The sequence below is a fragment of the Nerophis ophidion genome, linkage group LG22 (genome assembly GCF_033978795.1).
Source record: "Nerophis ophidion isolate RoL-2023_Sa linkage group LG22, RoL_Noph_v1.0, whole genome shotgun sequence".
NCBI classification, from domain to species: Eukaryota; Metazoa; Chordata; class Actinopteri; order Syngnathiformes; family Syngnathidae; genus Nerophis; species Nerophis ophidion.
The window spans coordinates 10,616,383-10,636,382 of NC_084632.1; the positions used below are offsets into that span (position 1 = coordinate 10,616,383).

The window sequence follows — 20,000 nt, forward strand, 5'->3', positions numbered from 1 at the left end:
TGATTTAAAAAAACGTGTGAACATTTTTCTAAGGGGAGTGCCACTAATTCACCTGTTCCGGCCCTGGCATGGGTCTCCAAAAGGGCCATTTGCGGCTCACAGCTTGTTTTTTTATTTTGCCGCTGTATTTTCTACTGTTACAAGACAAAAACAAACAACGAGTGGAATATTCCCAAATACCCAAGAATAGTCCCTGCAATAGTCCCTCTCGTGGCTTTCTTATTGTTTGCATGCGTGCTGTCACAGTGGACAGGACCCGAAGAGGTGGAGGAAATAATCGATTTTTAGATGCATTGCAATTCAGACATAAGTAAACGTCGATGATCGGTTTATTTATTGTAAATAAAGTAAAAGGAACAAACCGATATTTATGACGGCCTTCTAGAGCAGTGGTTCTCAAATGGGGGTACGCGTACCCCTGGGGTTACTTGAAGGTATACCAAGGGGTACGTGAGATTTTTTAAAAATATTCTAAAAATAGCAACAATTCAAAAATCTTTTATTTGTTGAATAATACTTCAACAAAATATACTAAACTGTGAAAAGAAATGCAACAGTGCATTATACAGTGTTGACAGGTAGATTTTTTGTGGACATGTTCCATAAATATTGATGTTAAAGATGTCTTTTTTTGTGAAGAAATGTTTAGAATTAAGTTGATGAATCCAGATGGATCTCTATTACAATCCCCAAAGAGGGCACTTTAAGTTGATTACTTCTATGTGTTGAAATCTTTATTTATAATTGAATCACTTGTTTATTTTTCAACAAGTTTTTAGTTATTTTTATATATTTTTTTCTGAATAGTTCAAGAAAGACTACTACAAATGAGCAATATTTGGCACTTTTATACAATTTAATAAATCAGAAACGGATGACATAGTGTTGTATTTTACTTCTTTATCTCTTTTTTTCAACCAAAAATGCTTTGCTCTGATTAGGTGGTACGTGAATTAAAAAAATGTTCATAGGGGGTACATCACTGAAAAAAGGTTGAGAACCACTGTTCCAGGGGATGATTGCGTCCCATCAACTCTGGAGAATTTATCCATGAAAACAAAATAAGTCAGCACTTGAACATCATTTATATTGTACACATTTTACACATGTTCCGTTGTGCAAAAGTGATGTTCCTTGATTCTTTGGTAACCATGTTCAAATACACTAAACCATGATCACTTTTTTCCATTTTGTGCACATCACCAAACTGACAAGCGCCATAAATATAATGTATTTCATTTATTGGAATCAAGTCATGATATTTTGCAGCAGTTGCTTCATGTATGATTGGGTTTTTATCCCACTCAGCTCCCGAATTTGCTCTTCTATGGTCCACCTGGCACAGGAAAGACGTCGACCATATTGGCTGCTGCTAGGGAACTTTATGGGTGAGAGGTTTGAATGGATCTTTGGGAGTCAGTGACGCCAATATTGAAGTTCATCAGTCATTGTTGGTGGATTTTCCTCACCTACCTTCACTCTTTTCCATCCAGTCCAGAACTGTACAAGCAGAGGGTGCTGGAGCTCAATGCCTCAGACGAAAGAGGAATTCAGGTCGTCAGAGAGAAGGTCAAAAACTTTGCTCAGCTCACTGTCGCCGGGTCTCGGCCAGAGTGAGTGATCCCTTCTTCAACAATCTCTCTTCATGGCATGAATGACATCTTAGTTTATTTGGTAGACTGATTGTACATTTTTATTATTTTTAAAAACAACAATCGGCCGAGTGCACTAGTTTGTACATCGATTGATTTCCGTGAACGACCAAAGCTAATTAATGTTTTAATTCATTTAAATGTTGATTACAAAAGTTGATCCCACTCAGTGGATTAGTGGTTAGAGTGTCTGCCATGAGATCGGTAGGTCGTAAGTTCGAATCCCGGCCGAGTCTTACCAAAGACTATAAAAATGGGACCCATTACTTCCCTGCTTGGCACTCAGCATTAAGGTTTGGAATTGGGGGTTAAATCACCATAAATGATTCCCGGGCGCGGCACCGCTGCTGCCCACTGCTCCCCTCACCTCCCAGGGGGTGATCAAGGGTGATGGGTCAAATGCAGAAAATAATTTCGCCACATCTAGTATGTGTGTGACAATCATTGGTACTTCAACTTTGATACTTTATGTACTTTTGGACCCTGGCTGACAGAGGGGACTACAGCATGTACATACACAGTGTGGAGCCGCTCCCCTTAGTTAATAATCATCACCTCCACTGTGGCAAATAAACATAAAACATATACATAGCTCGGTTGGTAGATCGGCCGTGCCAGCAACTTGAGGGTTGCAGGTTCAATCCCCGCTTCCGCCATCCTAGTCACTGCCCTTTTGTCCTTGGGCAAGACACTTTACCCACCTGCTCCCAGTGCCACCCACACTGGTTTAAATCTAATATTAGATATTGGGTTTCACAATGTAAAGCGCTTTGAGTCACTAGAAAAATAGCGCTATATAATTCACTTCACTACACATCAACTAGGTTACAAGCAAAAGTAGACAAGAAGGCATGCTCATCGCTAAGATAGCTTGAAAAACAAGAAATAAGTGTTTAGTAAAGTTTAAGAAATGTAAAAAACTGCGTTACAACTGTTATTGTGTCAACATTGTCGCAGTCAGTAAACAACATGTAAGAGCAGGCTGGATTATTCATACATTGATGGTGTCTATACCAAAGGTAATATCAGTGAATGTTCAATATTAGAGTGTTTAGCGTAATATGTTTATTATTATTGTACTTGTTTTTTTGTCGTATTCATTGTTTAAAAACTCCAGGAATAATTCCCTGGGCACCAGACGACTTTGAGGGTAAAAACCATAAGGATTCAAAAGAGTTGTAAATAATGTTTTTCCCTTTGTTTGATTATAGTTTAATATTGTTTTTTTGTTCAAATCATTTTATGTAATAAAAGAGAATAAGGAACTAGTTGAAATATTGCGTTGATATCGTTACTCTGCCTTTCTGTGTTTTTTTTCCAGATATAATTGTGATTGATTTTTACAGTTAATCCATTTGGTCGGTATCGGTCGATCTCACTCATGGATGGATAGATAGATAGTACTTTATTTATTACTTCAGGAGAGTTCCTTCAGGAAAATTAAAACGGTTGGTTGGTATCAGAATCGGCAGCATAACACTTTGATTAGAATGCCCCTAATAATTACTCGTAGACAGTCAGTTTGCTACACGTTTTGCTTGATGGCGACCATGTTTTTCTACCAATCCAATTTTACAAGGATGTGTTTGTCAGTCCCTGAAAGGTATGTCCTCTATTTCTGTGTGATTTTTTTAAAGAATTCTTCATTCTGAGTTACAGCTGTGGTTCTTTTGGGTTTAATGAGAGCGCCACCATGTGGTATATTTCAGAAACATAATAGCAAGACAGTCAGTGTGATTTGACACATTTTTTTGGAGGTGCAGTGGTTGAGAAGTAGAACAATTACACCATAGCATGTCTTCATTTTTTAACATAACTGTTTGACTTTGTTGTTTTAAAAAAAAAAATCACTGAAGATGTACATTAGGGGCTTCACGGTGGAAGAGAGGTTAGTGCGTCTGCCTCACAATACAAAGGTCCTGCAGTCCTGGGTTCAAATCCAGGCTCGGGATCTTTCTGTGTGGAGTTTGCATGTTCTCCCCGTGAATGCGTGGGTTCCCTCCGGGTACTCCGGCTTCCTCCCACTTCCAAAGACATGCACCTGGGGATAGGTTGATTGGCAACACTAAATTGGCCCTAGTATGTGAATGTGAGTGTGAATGTTGTCTGTCTATCTGTGTTGGCCCTGTGATGAGGTGGCGACTTGTCCAGGGTGTACCCCGCCTTCCGCCCGATTGTAGCTGAGATAGGCGCCAGCGCCCCCCGCGACCCCAAAAGGGAATAAGCGGTAGAAAATGGATGGATGGATGGATGTACATTAGAGTAAAACAGCAAGAACCAAAAAATGTAAGTTATTCATGCCCAATACCCTACATGGGTATTGGGCATGTATATACTCTGTATGCCAAACAAGCATGTGTCCATTCTTTTTTGTCGACCCTTTATGCAGTGATTTGAGCTATGTGAGGTTTATTTAATAAGTCATGTGTGCTCTATTTGTAGCGGGAAGCCATGTCCTCCTTTTAAGATCATCATCCTGGACGAGGCTGACTCCATGACGGCGCCAGCACAGGCTGCCCTTAGAAGAACCATGGAAAAAGAGTCTCGCACCACACGATTCTGTCTCATTTGCAACTACATCAGCAGGTGGGCACACTTCAACACGGCCAATTACAACATCAACTCTTTTTTTAATCCTTGTCTTTTTCTCCTGTAGGATCATTGAACCCTTAACTTCCAGATGTTCCAAGTTCCGTTTTAAACTCCTTGCCAATCAGATCCAAGAGAAGCGTCTGCTGGATATCTGTGAGAAGGAGAAACTCAAATACACAAAAGAGGTACAAGTATATTTTTAATCTGAACTGTGAGGAAAAAAAGTATTTTCAGGGTATCCACGGCGTCTTAAAAAGTTTAAAAAAAGTCTTAAATGCAATAATTTGAATATATAGCTTTAAAATGTCTACAATTCTCCTAAAATCTCATGAAAGGTCTTAAATATGATTTTGAAAGGTCTTAAAAATCTATTGACGTTACTTTTCTTTAAAAAATGCATAAACTTCAGTCTTGCTTTGAAATGTTTAAATTTTTTAAGACGCTAAAACGTAACAACAAAACGGAACTAAAGTAGACCTATGGTGGGGAAACAAAGTAATTAGTTAGCCACCGATTGTGCAAGTTCTCCCACTTAAAATGATGACAGAGGTCTGTAATTTTCATCATAGGTACACTTCAACTGTGAGAGACAGAATGTGAAGAAAAAAAATCCAGGAGTTCAGATTGTAGGAATTTTAAAGAATTTATTTGTAAATTATGGTGGAAAATAAATATTTGGTCAACCATTCAAAGCTCTCACTGATGGAAGGAGGTTTTGGCTCAAAATCTCACGATACATGGCCCCATTCATTCTTTCCTTAACACGCATCAATCGTCCTGTCCCCTTAGCAGAAAAACAGCCCCAAAGCATGATGTTTCCACCCCCATGCTTCACAGTAGGTGTGGTGTTCTTGGGATGCAACTCAGTATTCTTCTTCCTCCAAACACGACAAGTTGAGTTTATACTAAAACGGATACATGGATGATACTGCAAAGGATTGGTAGAATGTCATGTGGTCAGATGAAACCAAAATAGAACTTTTTGGTATAAACTCAACTAGTTGTGTTTGGAGGAAGAAGAATACTGAGTTGCATCCCAAGAACACCACACCTACTGTGAAGCATGGGGGTGGAAACCTAGTGCTTTGGGGCTATTTTTCTGCTAAGGGGACAGGACAATTGATCCGTGTTAAGGAAAGAATGAATGGGGCCATGTATCGTGAGATTTTGAGCCAAAACCTCCTTCCAGCACTGTGAGCTTTGAATGGTTGACCTAATACTTATTTACCACCATAAATTACAAATAAATTCTTTAAAATTCCTGCATTTTTTTTCACATTCTGTCTCCCACAGTTGAAGTCTACTTATGATGAAAATTACAGACCTCTGTCATCATTTTAAGTGGGAGAACTTGCACAGTCGGTGGCTGACTAAATACTTTTTTGCCCCACTGTATGCTGACCCGTCAGAATTTATCGAACACCACCAGCCAGTGTGCTGTGCGCGCAGCGGCGTGTTGTTACAACTAAGCATAACAGCGGAGAAAATTTAACGAAAGCCCACAGCAAAGTAAAAGTTAAATGATTTGTGTTTCTTGAACGATCAATTTAGTGAATGGTTGAAGCCGGTGGATGGAAACTAATAAAGTGTTTAGTACCCAGATGTGCTGCCATCGAGGAGGGAAGCGTTTGTAAACATGGCGGTGAAAGTGAATGGAATGATAATGTAAAAGTAAAAAATCCCGGATAAGTCTGTGTCAAAATATGCTGAAACACCACAGACACTTGCACAACTTTACAAAGATAAACGTAACCCCTTAAAGGAGTGTTATGTGGGTTAAGTGGCGCCAATTGCCGAAGGAGATCACTATGAGATGTTTAGTAGTGAAATCATACTATTACATACAGTAAGCATACGCTAATTTTTCTGTGGTAGTAGTGTACTCTGCAGTAGAACTATATATCAAAAACATAATTCTCTTTTATTATTTCTATTATTTGTTCCAATAATTTCAGGTTAGCTTCTCGTGCTTAATCTTTTCTCCAAGTTTATACAGAAATCGACATTAAAAGCGGTTGCCTGTTTTGTGTTTACACTCATCTTATTGCGAGCTTAGGAAAGCAATTGAGATTTGCTAATGTCATCTTATCATGTTTAAATAAAAACTAATCCTTGTACCGGTAATATGTTTTCAAAAAAGAGGTAAAAATGTATCCATACTCACAAAATACAAAATGAGCTCAGCACATTTGAATGTTATCCACATTATTCACATCCAAATTCTGTTTGAGGATTGCAATCAATATTCGCCTTCCTTCTTTTTAGACAATCACTCTGTCTGCCCACACTGTTTTTCACAACTTTGTGCAGATACAATAGTACTGTAGATGTTTTTATCGGTTTGCTCAATTTTAACAGCCGAATAAAACATTGCCAAAGTTAACCATTTAGCTTTAGCAGGGATGCTAACGTTATCTTTCACAGACAATACTGTCCTCTACCATTGCTGATGTTGATGTTACATGAAAACAATTGATATGAAGCACACTGCTCCTTTTTCAAGAAAACACTTCTATGGCAAATCTGAAAATTGGCTGTTACGATGTTTGTTAATATTTTTTCCAACTAGTTTAAACTAGAGAAGCTCCTGGTGTATTTAGGTAGTTTAACCATTTTTGTTTTCCAATGTGAAAGAGCAGTGAACGAATTCATATACTTACAATTCATTATGGACCTCCTATTTTAATTTGTCGTTTTATTTTTTGTGCGAATGGATGTTAAAATGTCTTCAAAATTATTTTCAAGATTTTCTTAAAATAGTCTTAAATTTGACATGTTCAAACCTGCAGACACCCTGATTTTGCCCCCTGCTGATTTATTAAGTTTATCCACTTAAAAAAATGTATCAATTGTTTTCAATGTTGTTTTATTGGTTTATTTCAACATCCGTAAAATGAAATGTCTTTTTAAGGGTAAACTAATCAAGCTGTGATATACGTAGCAAACATATATATATATATATATATAAACAGTGTTTTATATACTCTAAAGTTAACTCAACACAAGTTCCGTAATAGACAGTGTTTGTGATAGAACACACTGTAATGACTAAGACTTAACCACCAATCATTGGACCAACAGTGTCTGAGACCGGTGGAGACAGGATTTGGGTACTTTGGTGGTGAGAAATGGGCCGACAGACAAAGTGTAATGCAGCCTGATAATCACTAGCACATATACAGAAAGTATGGGAGTTGTCAAAAGGATCAATACTTTGATACAAAGACTGAAAAAATACCTGCTTTTTATTTTACTACCGAAGATTGTACATATTTTCCTCTTTTTGCCATGTGAGCAGCCCTGCTGTCTTAAAAAATAAACCAACGTTTCCCATAAGTTTTTTTGTGTTAGCCGGCCACAAATATGGATTTTGCGCTTCCATATCGCCCTTACTCAAAGACAAATTATTATGGAACTGTGACTATATGCATCCTAACTCCTGCGGTAGCTGCTTTACCTGAGAATAAAAGATGTAGGAGAGGGGATCTGTGGTGGCAATGTACTGTATGCATTATGAGTGAAAGAGAAGAGTGTGTCTTGCATCTTGCATTTATTCTGTACTCACATACTAGTAGTCATTAAAGCAAGTCAGAGCAGAGATCCGCCTCCATAAGCCTGACAGGCAGTGTTACTACCATGTATAATGCGTGCAAAAATCTGTTCAACATTGTTGCAACACAACTTTAACAACAACCTCCATTATGCTGAGACGACATAGTTTTGGACACTGTTCTGTCATTTGGCAACACTTTCTTTGGGAAATACTTAAATCAATGTTATTTAAAGTGTGACCAGGGGGGCACTTGAGGAAAGTAGCTCTTTTTTGAGGCTCCATGACAAATGGTTGAAATTAAATGCTCTAAAAATAAAAAATGAGGAAAATAGAGCAAAAAGGCATAATGAGAAAAAGCTAGAATGTTGATACTTATGAAAAATAAAAAAATAAATATTTGTCTATACATACGTTGTAGCCTTTTTCTTAGCCTTTTTCATTACAAATTGTATGGTGTCACACTACCACCATATTGAAAGAATATTAAGAACAATATTGTTTGTTTGATAGGCTTTAAGGCTCCACGCCACTGCTGTTCATTTTTTCATTTAAAATAGTTGACTATTGTTGTTATTTATGAACATATGAATAAGCACAGGATTGTTTGTTTTTATATACCAGGAGGCCACTGGTTAGTTATCTCTTGGCAGCAAATGATCTTATCGTCAATGTGTTCAAAAAGTACATACAAACACATTGACATTTGTTGACCAAGTAATTTTGTTTTAATTACTAAAATAAATAGACACAGTTTTAGAAAACCCACTTTTTCAGTGTGTGTTTTCTTACTGATAATTTTAGCTTTAGTATTTTATCTGTTTTAATGGCTAAGCTTTTATTGTTTTAAATATTGGTTTGTACCATAGCACTTTAAAGGGGAACATTATCAGAATTTCAAAAGGGTTAGAAACAATAAAAATAATTTCCCAGTGGCTTGTTTTATTTTTCGAAGTTATTTTCAAAATTTTACACCTCCCGGAATATCCTGAAAAAAAAGCTTTAAAGTTCTTGATTTTCGCTATTTGCGATGCGACTGTCCATTTCCCTGTGACGTCATACAGTGCTGCCAATACAAAGAACATGGCGGTTACCACAGCAAGATATAGCGACATTAGCTCGGATTCAGACTCGGATTTCAGCGGCTTAAGCGATTCAACAGATTACGCATGTTTTGAAACAGAGGGTCGGAGTATGGAGGCAGATTGCGAAAATGAAATTGAAAAAGAAACTGAAGCTATTCGGCCATAGCATGGGTGTACCTAATGAAGTGGCCCATAGCATGGCTGCCTTATTAGCATCGCCGGTAAAATGTGCGGACCAAACGATCAGGACTTTTGCATCTTGTGACACTGGAGCAACTTAAATCCGTTGATTGGTAAGTGTTTGTTTAGCATTAAATGTGGGTATGTAGTTTCAAATGTACATACAGCTAGCGTAAATAGCATGTTAGCATCGATTAGCATAGCATGTTAGCATCGATTAGCTGGCAGTCATGCTGCGACCAAATATGTCTGATTAGCACATAAGTCAACAACATCAAAAAAACTCACCTTAGTGATTTTGTGGACTTAATTGTTACAAATGCATCTGCAGGTTATCCATACATCTCTGTGCCATGTCTGTCTTAGCATCGCCGGTCAAATGTGAAGACACTTTGGTACATTCCATGGGGGTCTGGCGGCAGATTTCTTGCCAGTGGTGCAACTTGAATCCCTCCCTGTTAGTGTTGTTACACCCTCCGACAACACACCGACGAGGCATGATGTCTCCAAGGTTCCAAAAAATAGTCGAAAAAACGGAAAATAACAGAGCTTAGACCCGGTGTTTGTAATGTGAAAATGAAAATGGCGGGTGTATTACCTCGGTGACGTCACGTTCTGACATCATCGCTACAAGACTGATAAACAGAAATGCGTTTAGTTCGCCAAAATTCACCCATCCAGAGTTCGGAAATCGGTTAAAAAAATACATGGTCTTTTTTCTGCAACATCAAGGTATATATTGACGCTTGCATAGGTTTGGTGATAATGTTCCCCTTTAAGATTTATTTTAATAAAAAGTGCGTAACAAATAACATGTATTTAGGTGATTTATTATTTCTGGCAGGCGTTGTGGTGTCCTGGTATATACATTTCTGATATGGTGACAACCCTAGTCAAGTATGTGTCCTGTTTAATAGCCGTAAACCTGAATCACCCTTTCATCATTCAATGATAAAAGGGTGTATATGTTTGTACCAGGGTGTAATGGTTTGTGATTTTGTTTGATGCATGATCTAGAGTATATCAGCATTGGTCAAGGTGTCAGAGGGAGACCTGCGGAAAGCCATCACCTTCCTTCAGAGTGCCGCTCGTCTCAATGTGGATAATGAGATAACAGAAGCTTCTGTCATTGAAATAGCTGGGGTGAGATATGATTTTTTTTTTCCATGTTCTTCTTTTTCTCACTCAAAGTGAGACAGAGTGCCGTTATGAACTCTAAGTCTGCAAATAAATCTTGCTTTAAGAAGTACAATGCAGTCTCTAAAGTCCAACACAATATTTTTACAGACACAATCTATGATTCCTTTCAAGGATTACGATTTGTTTTCAAAACAAAACTTGGTTTTGTGACAGAGCTCATATTTTGTGAGACGTAGGACCAATGTCTTTGTTCTGTTTTGCAGCACTCTTGTTTGCCACGACCAAAATGTACAAATACGTAATAACATCACTATTAAACATATGTCGTTTTACAAAAATGATGAACATTTCATTGCTGCAGGTTGTCCCTGCCGAGATGATCGACAGTTTGCTTGAGGTCTGCTTTAAAGGAACATTTGAGAAACTTGAGGTCGCAATCAAGGTACGTCCAAAACTTCAAAGATTTTTAATTGTCAATTTTCCCATACGTATAAGATGTACGGAAAAATCAAGATATCGTTTCTATCTCTGTACCCTGGAGAAAATTTCCCAGTTCAGGGAGAGAGTGGCACCTGCCTCCAAACAGGAGGAGACCTCGTGTCTTATTACAAAATGTTTCTTTTCTTTATTTTTACCAGAACATGGTGGATGAAGGTTACGCAGCCACGCAGATCCTGAATCAACTTCATGACTGCATTATGGAGCACGAATTAAGTGACAAACACAAGTCTGTCATTGCTGAAAAAATGGCGGTAGGTAAAGTGAATTATCATAAACATGATAAAAGTTCATTGGTTTGGTTTGGTATGGTTTCACTGAAACATTGAACATCAACTTTTGGGGCTGATAAGGAGTGTTCCGGATAGTAGTATAAGGTAGTGTAGTTCTTCCTCCCCCACAGTAGCTTGTCTTTGTTCCAAAGTGGCCAAGAGGGAATCATAGAGATGTAGATGTATCGGAAGGAAACTAAGGGAGGCTTCCGGAATCTTCCACAGAATGAGTCCTGTCCTGCCGGCACTGGGATATTTTTTCTGCTCCACTTTTGACACCATAAAACTTTCCTTTCATGTTTAGAAGCTTTCGAGTAGAAAGTTTAGGTCCGACCATCCTAGAGTTTTCCATCTTGTCCAACTTGCTTAAAGTGGATGAAAGGACATTGGTAAATTGGAATCAGCATACTATTGGGAAGAGTCCTCCCAGATTATTTTATTCTAAGGCTGTCCTAATAATGACAGGTGCCTGGTATTGAAGATTAACAATGTGTATAATATATATTAGTAAGTACCAGCACCCCCCGCGACCCCAAAAGGGAATAAGCGGTAGAAAATGGATGGATGGAAGTACAAACAAAAGCAATACCAGTGCTGGAGAAAGACTGAGTCATGTAAAGTTTGAAGCATTCTCCTAAAATGGCCGCTTTCCACATATGCTATTCCCCATCTTGCTGCCTTACCTTGGTGAAGATTGAAACCGAAAGTTAACTTGGTGTATGTGTTAGCCACCCACACATTCTTGTTCACGCTCCCATTTCCACTCCTAGTTCATCCTATCTAAACTAGAGGGATTAATATGTATAGTAATGTATATAATCTGGGGACGGCGTGGCGAAGTTCAATCAATGTTTATTTATATAGCCCTAAATCACAAATGTCTCAAAGGACTGTACAAACCATTACGGCTACGACATCCTCGGAAGAACCCACAAAAGGGCAAGGAAAACTCACACCCAGTGGGCAGGGAGAATTCGCATCCAGGGGGATGCCAGTGACAATGCTGACTATGAGAAACCTTGGAGAGGACCTCAGAAGTGGGCAACCCCCCCCTCTAGGGGACCGAAAGCAATGGATGTCGAGCGGGTCTAACATGATACTGTGAAAGTTCAATCCATAGTGGCTCCAACCCAGCCGCGAGAGTTCAGTTCAAAGCGGATCCAAGACAGCAGCGAGAGTCCCGTCCACAGGAAACCATCTCAAGCGGAGGCGGATCAGCAGCGTAGAGATGTCCCCAACCGATACACAAGCGAGCGGTCCATCCTGGGTCCCGACGAGCGGTCCATCCTGGATCTCGACTCTGGACAGCTAGTACTTCATCCATGGTCATCGGACCGGACCCCCTCCACAAGGGAGGGGGGACATAGGAGAAAAAAGAAAAGAAGCGGCAGATCAACTGGTCTAAAAAGGAGGTCTATTTAAAGGCTAGAGTATACAGATGAGTTTTAAGGTGAGACTTAAATGCTTCTACTGAGGTAGCATCTCGAACTGTTACCGGGAGGGCATTCCAAAGTACTGGAGCCCAAACGGAAAACGCTCTATAGCCTGCAGACTTTTTTTGGGCTCTAGGAATCACTAATAAGCCGGAGTCTTTTGAACGCAAATTTCTTGCCGGGACATATGGTACAATACAATCGGCAAGATAGGATGGAGCTAGACCGTGTAGTATTTTATACGTAAGTAGTAAAACCTTAAAGTCACATCTTAAGTGCACAGGAAGCCAGTGCAGGTGAGCCAGTACAGGCGTAATGTGATCAAACTTTCTTGTTCTTGTCAAAAGTCTAGCAGCCGCATTTTTTACCAACTGTAATCTTTTAATGCTAGACATGGGGAGACCCGAAAATAATACGTTACAGTAATCGAGACGAGACGTAACAAACGCATGGATAATGATCTCCGCGTCTTTAGTGGACAGAATGGAGCGAATTTTAGCGATATTACGGAGATGAAAGAAGGCCGTTTTAGTAACGCTTTTAATGTGTGACTCAAAGGAGAGAGTTGGGAGAGTGGCCGTGCCAGCAATCTGAGGGTTCCTTGTTCAATCCCCACCTTCTACCATCCCAGTCACATCTGTTGTGTCCTTGAGCAAGACACTTCACCCTTGCTCCTGATGGGTCCTGGTTAGCGCTTGCATGGCAGCTCCCGCCATTAGTGTGTGAATGTCGAAATAGTGTCAAAGCGCTTTGAGTTCCTTAAAAAAAAAAAAAAAGGTAGAAAAGCCCTATACAAGTACAACCCATTTACCATCTGTCCTGTCCAGCGACTCAGGCATCTGCTGTACACAGTTTTTTTTTTTTGTGTTTTTTTTTACAAAAGAGAAGTGTGTGATACCTATCATTTAGGTAGAATTTTAATAAACAAAAACAGTTTTTTTTTTGGCTGCTTTGGCTTCACGGTGGAAGAGGGGTTAGTGCGTCTGCCTCACAATACGAAGGTCCTGCAGTTCTGGGTTCAAATCCAGGCCCAGGATCTTTCTGTGTGGAGTTTGCATGTTCTCCCCGTGAATGCGTGGGTTCCCTCCGGGTACTCCGGCTTCCTCCCACTTCCATAGACATGCACCTGGGGATAGGTTGATTGGCAACACTAAATTGGCCCTAGTGTGTGAATGTGAGTGTGAATGTTGTCTGTCTATCTGTGTTGGCCCTGCGATGAGGTGGCGACTTGTCCAGGGTGTACCCCGCCTTCCGCCCGATTGTAGCTGAGATAGGCGCCAGCGCCCCCGTGACCCCAAAAGGGAATAAGCGGTAGAAAATGGATGGATGGAAAAACAGTTTTTCTTTAAAGTAATGTAGACATTTTTCACAGCTGTTTTCCTTTTTTTTTTATAGGGGAATGAAGTTAGTCATTGAACTGGCACCCAATGTTATTCAAAAGTATTGATTTGAATTGAGAATCGTTTTGAATCGAGAATCGAATTTAATCATTAGCCCCAAGAATCCTATATCGAATTTTGTGGTGTGTTCATGTGTGTGTTCATACAGATAAGAAACATCATTGAGATCATTGTTTTTATCTTTTTCAAGCAAAACCAAAGGCAACACTAACAACTTCTAAGTCCTTCCATTTTGCTCAAAAGGTGGGAAATATTTCCCTAACAATACCTTATACTGACAGGGAGCTGGTTATGACCAATCCCAGTTAAGCCATCTGTTTCCTCAGTGTTTATCTGATTGTCTACGTTCCACAAAGCAACAGACCGGTTGGTTTAGCAATAAAATCTAAATATGACTCCTCAGTCCTGAGCCAGACTCTGAGGGCTTGTGCATCATTCTCACGCACTTCATTAGCTGATTAATCCTCTTCAGCAACCTTACAGGAAATGATGCTGTCTGGAGCATGTCCATTTAGCCTTAGAGTGTTGGTAATATTTGGCTTGATAGAGATTATACTCCACCATCTGCCTTTGCCCAATTAAAGAGTTTCTGCAACAAACAAGATGGGGGAGCTTGGACGCCCCATGGCAATGTTCACTTCTTGTTGCTTGTCCTGATGAGAGCATCATATCAGGTTCTTTTCCTAGAGGTTAGCTCAGAGGTGTTGATATGTTTATTATTTAATAATTTTATAGGTTTCTTTAGCCTGTTTTTTCTACAGCAGCTGTCTTGTTTGAAGGCATCAAAGGGGTCACATTTAGCTTTTACCCCATCGTCACCTTCTGTCACTTTTCTCAAACCTGTGGTTTTTTCTTCACCAGCTGCTTAATCTTTCCTCTTGTGGTTGTATCCATTTATCTTGGTCTGTTTACATATTTTATTGGGAAGGCAAAGTGTTTCCAAATAGGAGACCAAGAGTAAAATGTTTTTTTTTTTCAAAGGGGGGAAATATGTATGTGAGAGGAAAACACACGTTTGTCTTTGTTGATGCATTCTAGCTTGGAAATCAACTCTAACAATAGCAATGCTTTCAATATCAATATTGCTAATACTTGGTTAATATTCAGGTTACAACATGTAAATGGAGTATTGTTGGAGGATTTTTTTGTTTTTAGAGGGCTTTATGGGCGCACTAGATAGATATATAGATAGATAGATAGTACTTTATTGATTCCTTCAGGAGAGTTCCTTCAGGAAAATTAAAATTCCATCAGCAGTGTACAGCGTTGCAATCAATTTAAAAAAAGTAAATAATGGGGGTTCAAATGGAAACAAAATAGAGAAAATTTACAATAAGAATAAAAAATAAAAAGCAACAATGGGAATAAAAATATAAAAGAGATACTAGAGCAGTGGTTCTCAACCTTTTTTCAGTGATGTACCCCCTGTGAACATTTTTTTTTTAATTCAAGAACCCCCTAATCAGAGCAAAGCATTTTTTGTTGAAAAAAAGAGACAAAGAAGTAAAATACAGCACTATGTCATTCTTTTCTGATTTCATAAATAGTATAAGGGTGCAAAATATTGCTCACATGTAGTGTTTTTTCTTGAACTATTTGGAAAAAAGATATACAAATAACTAAAAACTTGATGAAAAATAAACAAGTGATTCAATTATAAATAAAGATTTCTACACATGGAAGTAATCATCAACTTAAAGTGCCCTCTTTGGGGATTGTAATAGAGATCCATCTGGATTCTGGAACTTCATTCTAAACATTTCTTCACAAAAAGATAAATCTTTAACATCAACATTTATGGAACATGTCCACAAAAATTAATATTGCATTGTTGCATTTCTTTTCACAGTTTATGAACTTACATTCATATTTTGTTGAAGTATTATTCAATAAATATATTTATAAAGGATTTTTGAATTGTTGCTATTTTTAGAATATTTTTATAAAATATCACGTTCCCCTTGGCAAGCCTTCAAGTACCCGCAGGGGTAGGTGTTCTCCCATTTGAGAACCACTGCAATAGCGTACTCCCTCTAGCTGCATTGTTAGCCAACTTATACTTTCTGTATATTACAAAATAGAATGCATAAAAAAGAAAGACAAATGTGTTCTGTTACATAGTGATTGTAAATGATAGTCAGCATTTAAACAAAAGTGAAGTTCCCCTTTCAAACTCGAGCCAAAGTCTGGGCTGCACCGTATTTGTTTTCCAGCTAGACACCATTTTTGTCCCTCACTTTTAATGAGTATCGTGTAGGGAAATCAGTAGACTTCCGCTCCGTAAAACACTCTGAAAACTCCCACTAGAAATATATATGTTCACCACTCCTGCTGATGTGTGAATGTTCACTGTTGGCCCTTAGATTGACCGACTGATCTTTAGCTACTAACTTTCTTCCTGATCTGGCTCAGTCTTTCATCCTGTGCCACCGCACAAGATAAGAAGTACATGAAATCAATGCTGTTTTATTACCTCTGCTTTACTATTTCAGGTGGTGGACAAATGCCTGTCGGATGGAGCAGATGAATACCTGCAGTTGCTGAGTCTATGTTCAACAATCATGCAGCAAGCCCCCCAGAACAACTGAATATGCATCGCTACCAACACAATCTTCCACACTGATGTTGACTAAGATGAGCATTTGTCAAATCATCCATTGAACGCGTCTTTATTTATTGGATACAACCTCTAACAATCTCAGTAACTACTATTGCATGTAATACTAATTTTCAAAGGGTATACTGCATTTTTACCCTTCTACTGTGGGTAAACACCTGAACCTGACTGTGATTGACAAATATTACGCCTGTCGTTTGTAATTAAAACGTAAAATTATTTTTTTTGGGTCACTGCATGCAATAATGGCTTAAGTTAAGCCATTATATCTCACATTCAAATGAAAACCATGAAACAGATGTGCAAAAGTTGATTTAAGTAAAAAACAATCCCCGTACAATGTCATTAACATTAAATTTAACAGCTATGATGTTCTGTAGTATCCATCCATCCATCCATCCATCTTCTTCCGCTTATCCGAAGTCGGGTCGCGGGGGTAGCAGCCTAAGCAGGGAAACCCAGACTTCCCTCTCCCCAGCCACTTCGTCTAGCTCTTCCCGGGGGATCCCGAGGCGTTCCCAGGCCAGGCGGGAGATAATGCATTCCCAACGTGTCCTGGGTCTTCCCCGTGGCCTCCTACCGGTTGGAAGTGCCCTAAACACCTCCCTCGGGAGGCGTTCGGGTGGCATCCTGACCAGATGCCCGAACCACCTCATCTGGCTCCTCTCGATGTGAAGGAGCAACGGCTTTACTTTGAGTTCCTCCCGGATGGCAGAGCTTCACACCCTATCTCTAAGGGAGAGCCCCGCCACACGGCGGAGGAAACTCATTTCGGCCGCTTGTACCCGTGATCTTATCCTTTCGGTCATGACCCAAAGCTCATGACCATAGGTGAGAATGGGAACGTAGATTGACTGGTAAATTGAGAGCTTTGCCTTCCGGCTCAGCTCCTTCTTCACCACAACGGATCGATACAACGTCCGCATTACTGAAGACGCCGCACCGATCCGCCTGTCGATCTCACAATCCACTCTTCCCCCACTCGTGAACACGACTCCTAGGTACTTGAACTCCTCCACTTGGGGCAGGGTCTCCTCCCCAACCCGGAGATGGCACTCCACCCTTTTCCGGGCGAGAACCATTGACTCGGACTTGGAGGTGCTGATTCTCATCCCTGTCGCTTCACACTCTGTTGCGAACTGATCCAGTGAGAGCTGAAGATCCCGGTCAGATGAAGCCATCAGGACCACATCATCTGCAAAAAGCAGAGACCTAATCCCGTGGCCACCAAATCGGAACCCTCAACGCCTTGACTGCGCCTAGAAATTCTGTCCATAAAAGTTATGAACAGAATCGGTGACAAAGGACAGCCTTGGCGGAGTCCAACCCTCACTGGAAACGTGTCCGACTTACTGCCGGCAATGCGGAATAAGCTCTGACACTGATCATACAGGGAGCGGACCGCCACAATAAGACAGTCCGGTACCCCATACTAGTAATGTGTGATAATCATACCAAGTAAATACTGACCATCACTGATACTTTTTCATAAGTATGGTTGATTCTTTTAAAAACTGAATTGCAACTTCTTCCTTGGGTTTTAGTTAATCCCCAGAACAGAATCTGGGCAAAATATAAACTAATTTCAATCATGAATTCATGGCATTGTTTTACAAGAACAGTAAGTCATCCTGAGTCAGTGATGGACACAACATGCAAACCGACCTTGCAGTTTGAACAGTAACACTGTGTTTGAATATTTAATTAAATTATTATATGGCATACCACGAGATGAAGCCCGCGTACCTGACTTTGAAAATTACTGTTCCAGGAGAATAACTTGTGAAAGTGAGTATGGAAATTATAAATATTATGTACAACAAAATAGAATGGATTGTAAAAGAGTTGTTGAATTAAACTTCAATAAGTGTTTTTATACCCTTAGGTCAACATGAATTACAAAATATCTGCTACATAACAATTGTACTTCACTTTCCTTTAACTTCTACCAGTCAGTTAGGAAGATGTGAAGATGAAAAAAATAGTTGAATAATACAAAAATATGTCAGAACACAACACACTTATTTTAAATGTGTAACAAACTAACCAATTCTTCACTAGATACTCTTTTTTGATTGATTGATTGATTGATACTTTTATTAGTAGATTGCACAGTTCAGTACATATTCCGTACAATTGTCCACTAAATGGTAACACCCGAATAAGTGTTTCAACTTGTTTAAGTCGGGGTCCACGTTAATCAATTCATGGTAAGTGGAAAAAAAAGAACACAAAAGTTTAATTGTGAACCAATTATAAACCTTTTCTGGGCGTTGATTGGCTGGCGGCTTTTTTGCAGCCGTTAGCTGCAGAAAAAAAAGAAAAATACATTTTACAATGAAAAAGTCAAAGTCCGTGATAACAGAAATTGTCCCCAACCACGGGCTGTAGAAGAATTTTTTATAAAAAAAAATTTTATTTATTAAATCAACACAAAAAACACAATATACACTTACAAATAGTGCACCAACCACAAACAACTCCCTTTTTCATGACAAAAACGTCCCTTATTCATGACAAAGAAGAAAAAAAAAGGACCCTCTCCCCCCCCCCGGGCCGCGGGACAAATTGTTAAGCGTTGACCGGTCCGCGGATACAAAAAGTTTGGGGACCACTGCTGTACAGCCATTAAATAATGACGTAAGTGTTGCGTTTTTATACTTTGGATAAATTAAAAAACGATCACAGGTACAGAATGGCTGCTCTGCGGCTGCGCAGTGACCAGTGCAAGCAGGCGCACTGCTTTATAAGAGGTGGAGGATCGATCCAAATATCGGTGCTGTTAATATTATGGCAGTGTCCGCATCGGGTTAATACTAGCGAAATGACATCGATATTTTATTAGTGTTCCAGTACTATAAATGTGATTTTGTTGTGTTGTGCTTTTTGTTGCACGTGTGATGTTGTGTTAAATTCCGGGAAAATACCTTATTTGTATTCAACAAAAGTTAATATTTTATACTTTTTCTTGTTGTATGCATATAATGTTACACCAACCACTTGTTGATTGAGTATAAATATATGTTTGTTTGTAAATAATTTTGCACTGTTTAATTGTGCATATAACCACATTCAACAAATTAAAATCAAAATCGTTCAATGACATTCCATAAAAATATTGCAGAGAAAAAAAATATCGGTATTGGCATTGGCAACATTGTTCATGTATTACTTCGTATCGAGTCGATATAAAAATGTGTGGTATCGGCCACTACTACCAAAAGCAGGCCACACACTGCGGGTCTTGATTTGTATGAACGGACCAATCAGCGGCCTTGCCTGACGTCAACCGGGATTCCTCGCCATTCTTGTCCAATCAGCGCTCGGCACTAACGTTTCCGTGCTTTTTTGAAACGGAATGGCACAGCGGCGAGACTCTTGAAGACGTCGTGTTAATTGTCAACAAACTACCGCGCCGCACGTCGACGTGTATTATTTAGACTGCTGAATTGCGGCGGAACTCGGGCTTTTCGGGGATTTTAAGTTATTAAATGTTTAGGAAAGGACGCTCGGTCTCGGTCGTGAGCTTTGAGGTGTTTGCGAGACTGCTAACTTGGCTCGGCAGCTAAGCTAACTAGACA

At 39.4% G+C, this 20,000-nt stretch overlaps 2 protein-coding genes across 3 annotated transcripts in view; both read left to right on the forward strand.

The window, feature by feature from the left end:
* The window catches only part of rfc4 (replication factor C (activator 1) 4), a 24,553-nt gene extending 7,764 nt beyond the window's left edge, over positions 1-16,789 (forward strand). The window contains exons 4-11 of the mRNA XM_061884020.1: positions 1,309-1,388; positions 1,494-1,613; positions 4,095-4,238; positions 4,309-4,429; positions 10,077-10,202; positions 10,561-10,641; positions 10,838-10,951; positions 16,295-16,789. Coding sequence (XP_061740004.1) covers positions 1,309-1,388; positions 1,494-1,613; positions 4,095-4,238; positions 4,309-4,429; positions 10,077-10,202; positions 10,561-10,641; positions 10,838-10,951; positions 16,295-16,390 — 882 coding nt within the window. The 3' untranslated portion in view covers positions 16,391-16,789. The remainder of the gene's footprint in view (positions 1-1,308; positions 1,389-1,493; positions 1,614-4,094; positions 4,239-4,308; positions 4,430-10,076; positions 10,203-10,560; positions 10,642-10,837; positions 10,952-16,294) is intronic.
* Positions 16,790-19,714: 2,925 nt separating this feature from the next.
* The window catches only part of ect2 (epithelial cell transforming 2), a 94,851-nt gene continuing 94,565 nt past the window's right edge, over positions 19,715-20,000 (forward strand). Inside the window, exon 1 of one of the 2 annotated variants that reach the window (XM_061883256.1) lies at positions 19,715-20,000. This exon is cut by the window's right edge and continues 84 nt beyond it. The gene's annotated coding sequence lies outside the window, so the exon portion shown is untranslated. The other variant, XM_061883257.1, reaches the window with a different exon arrangement.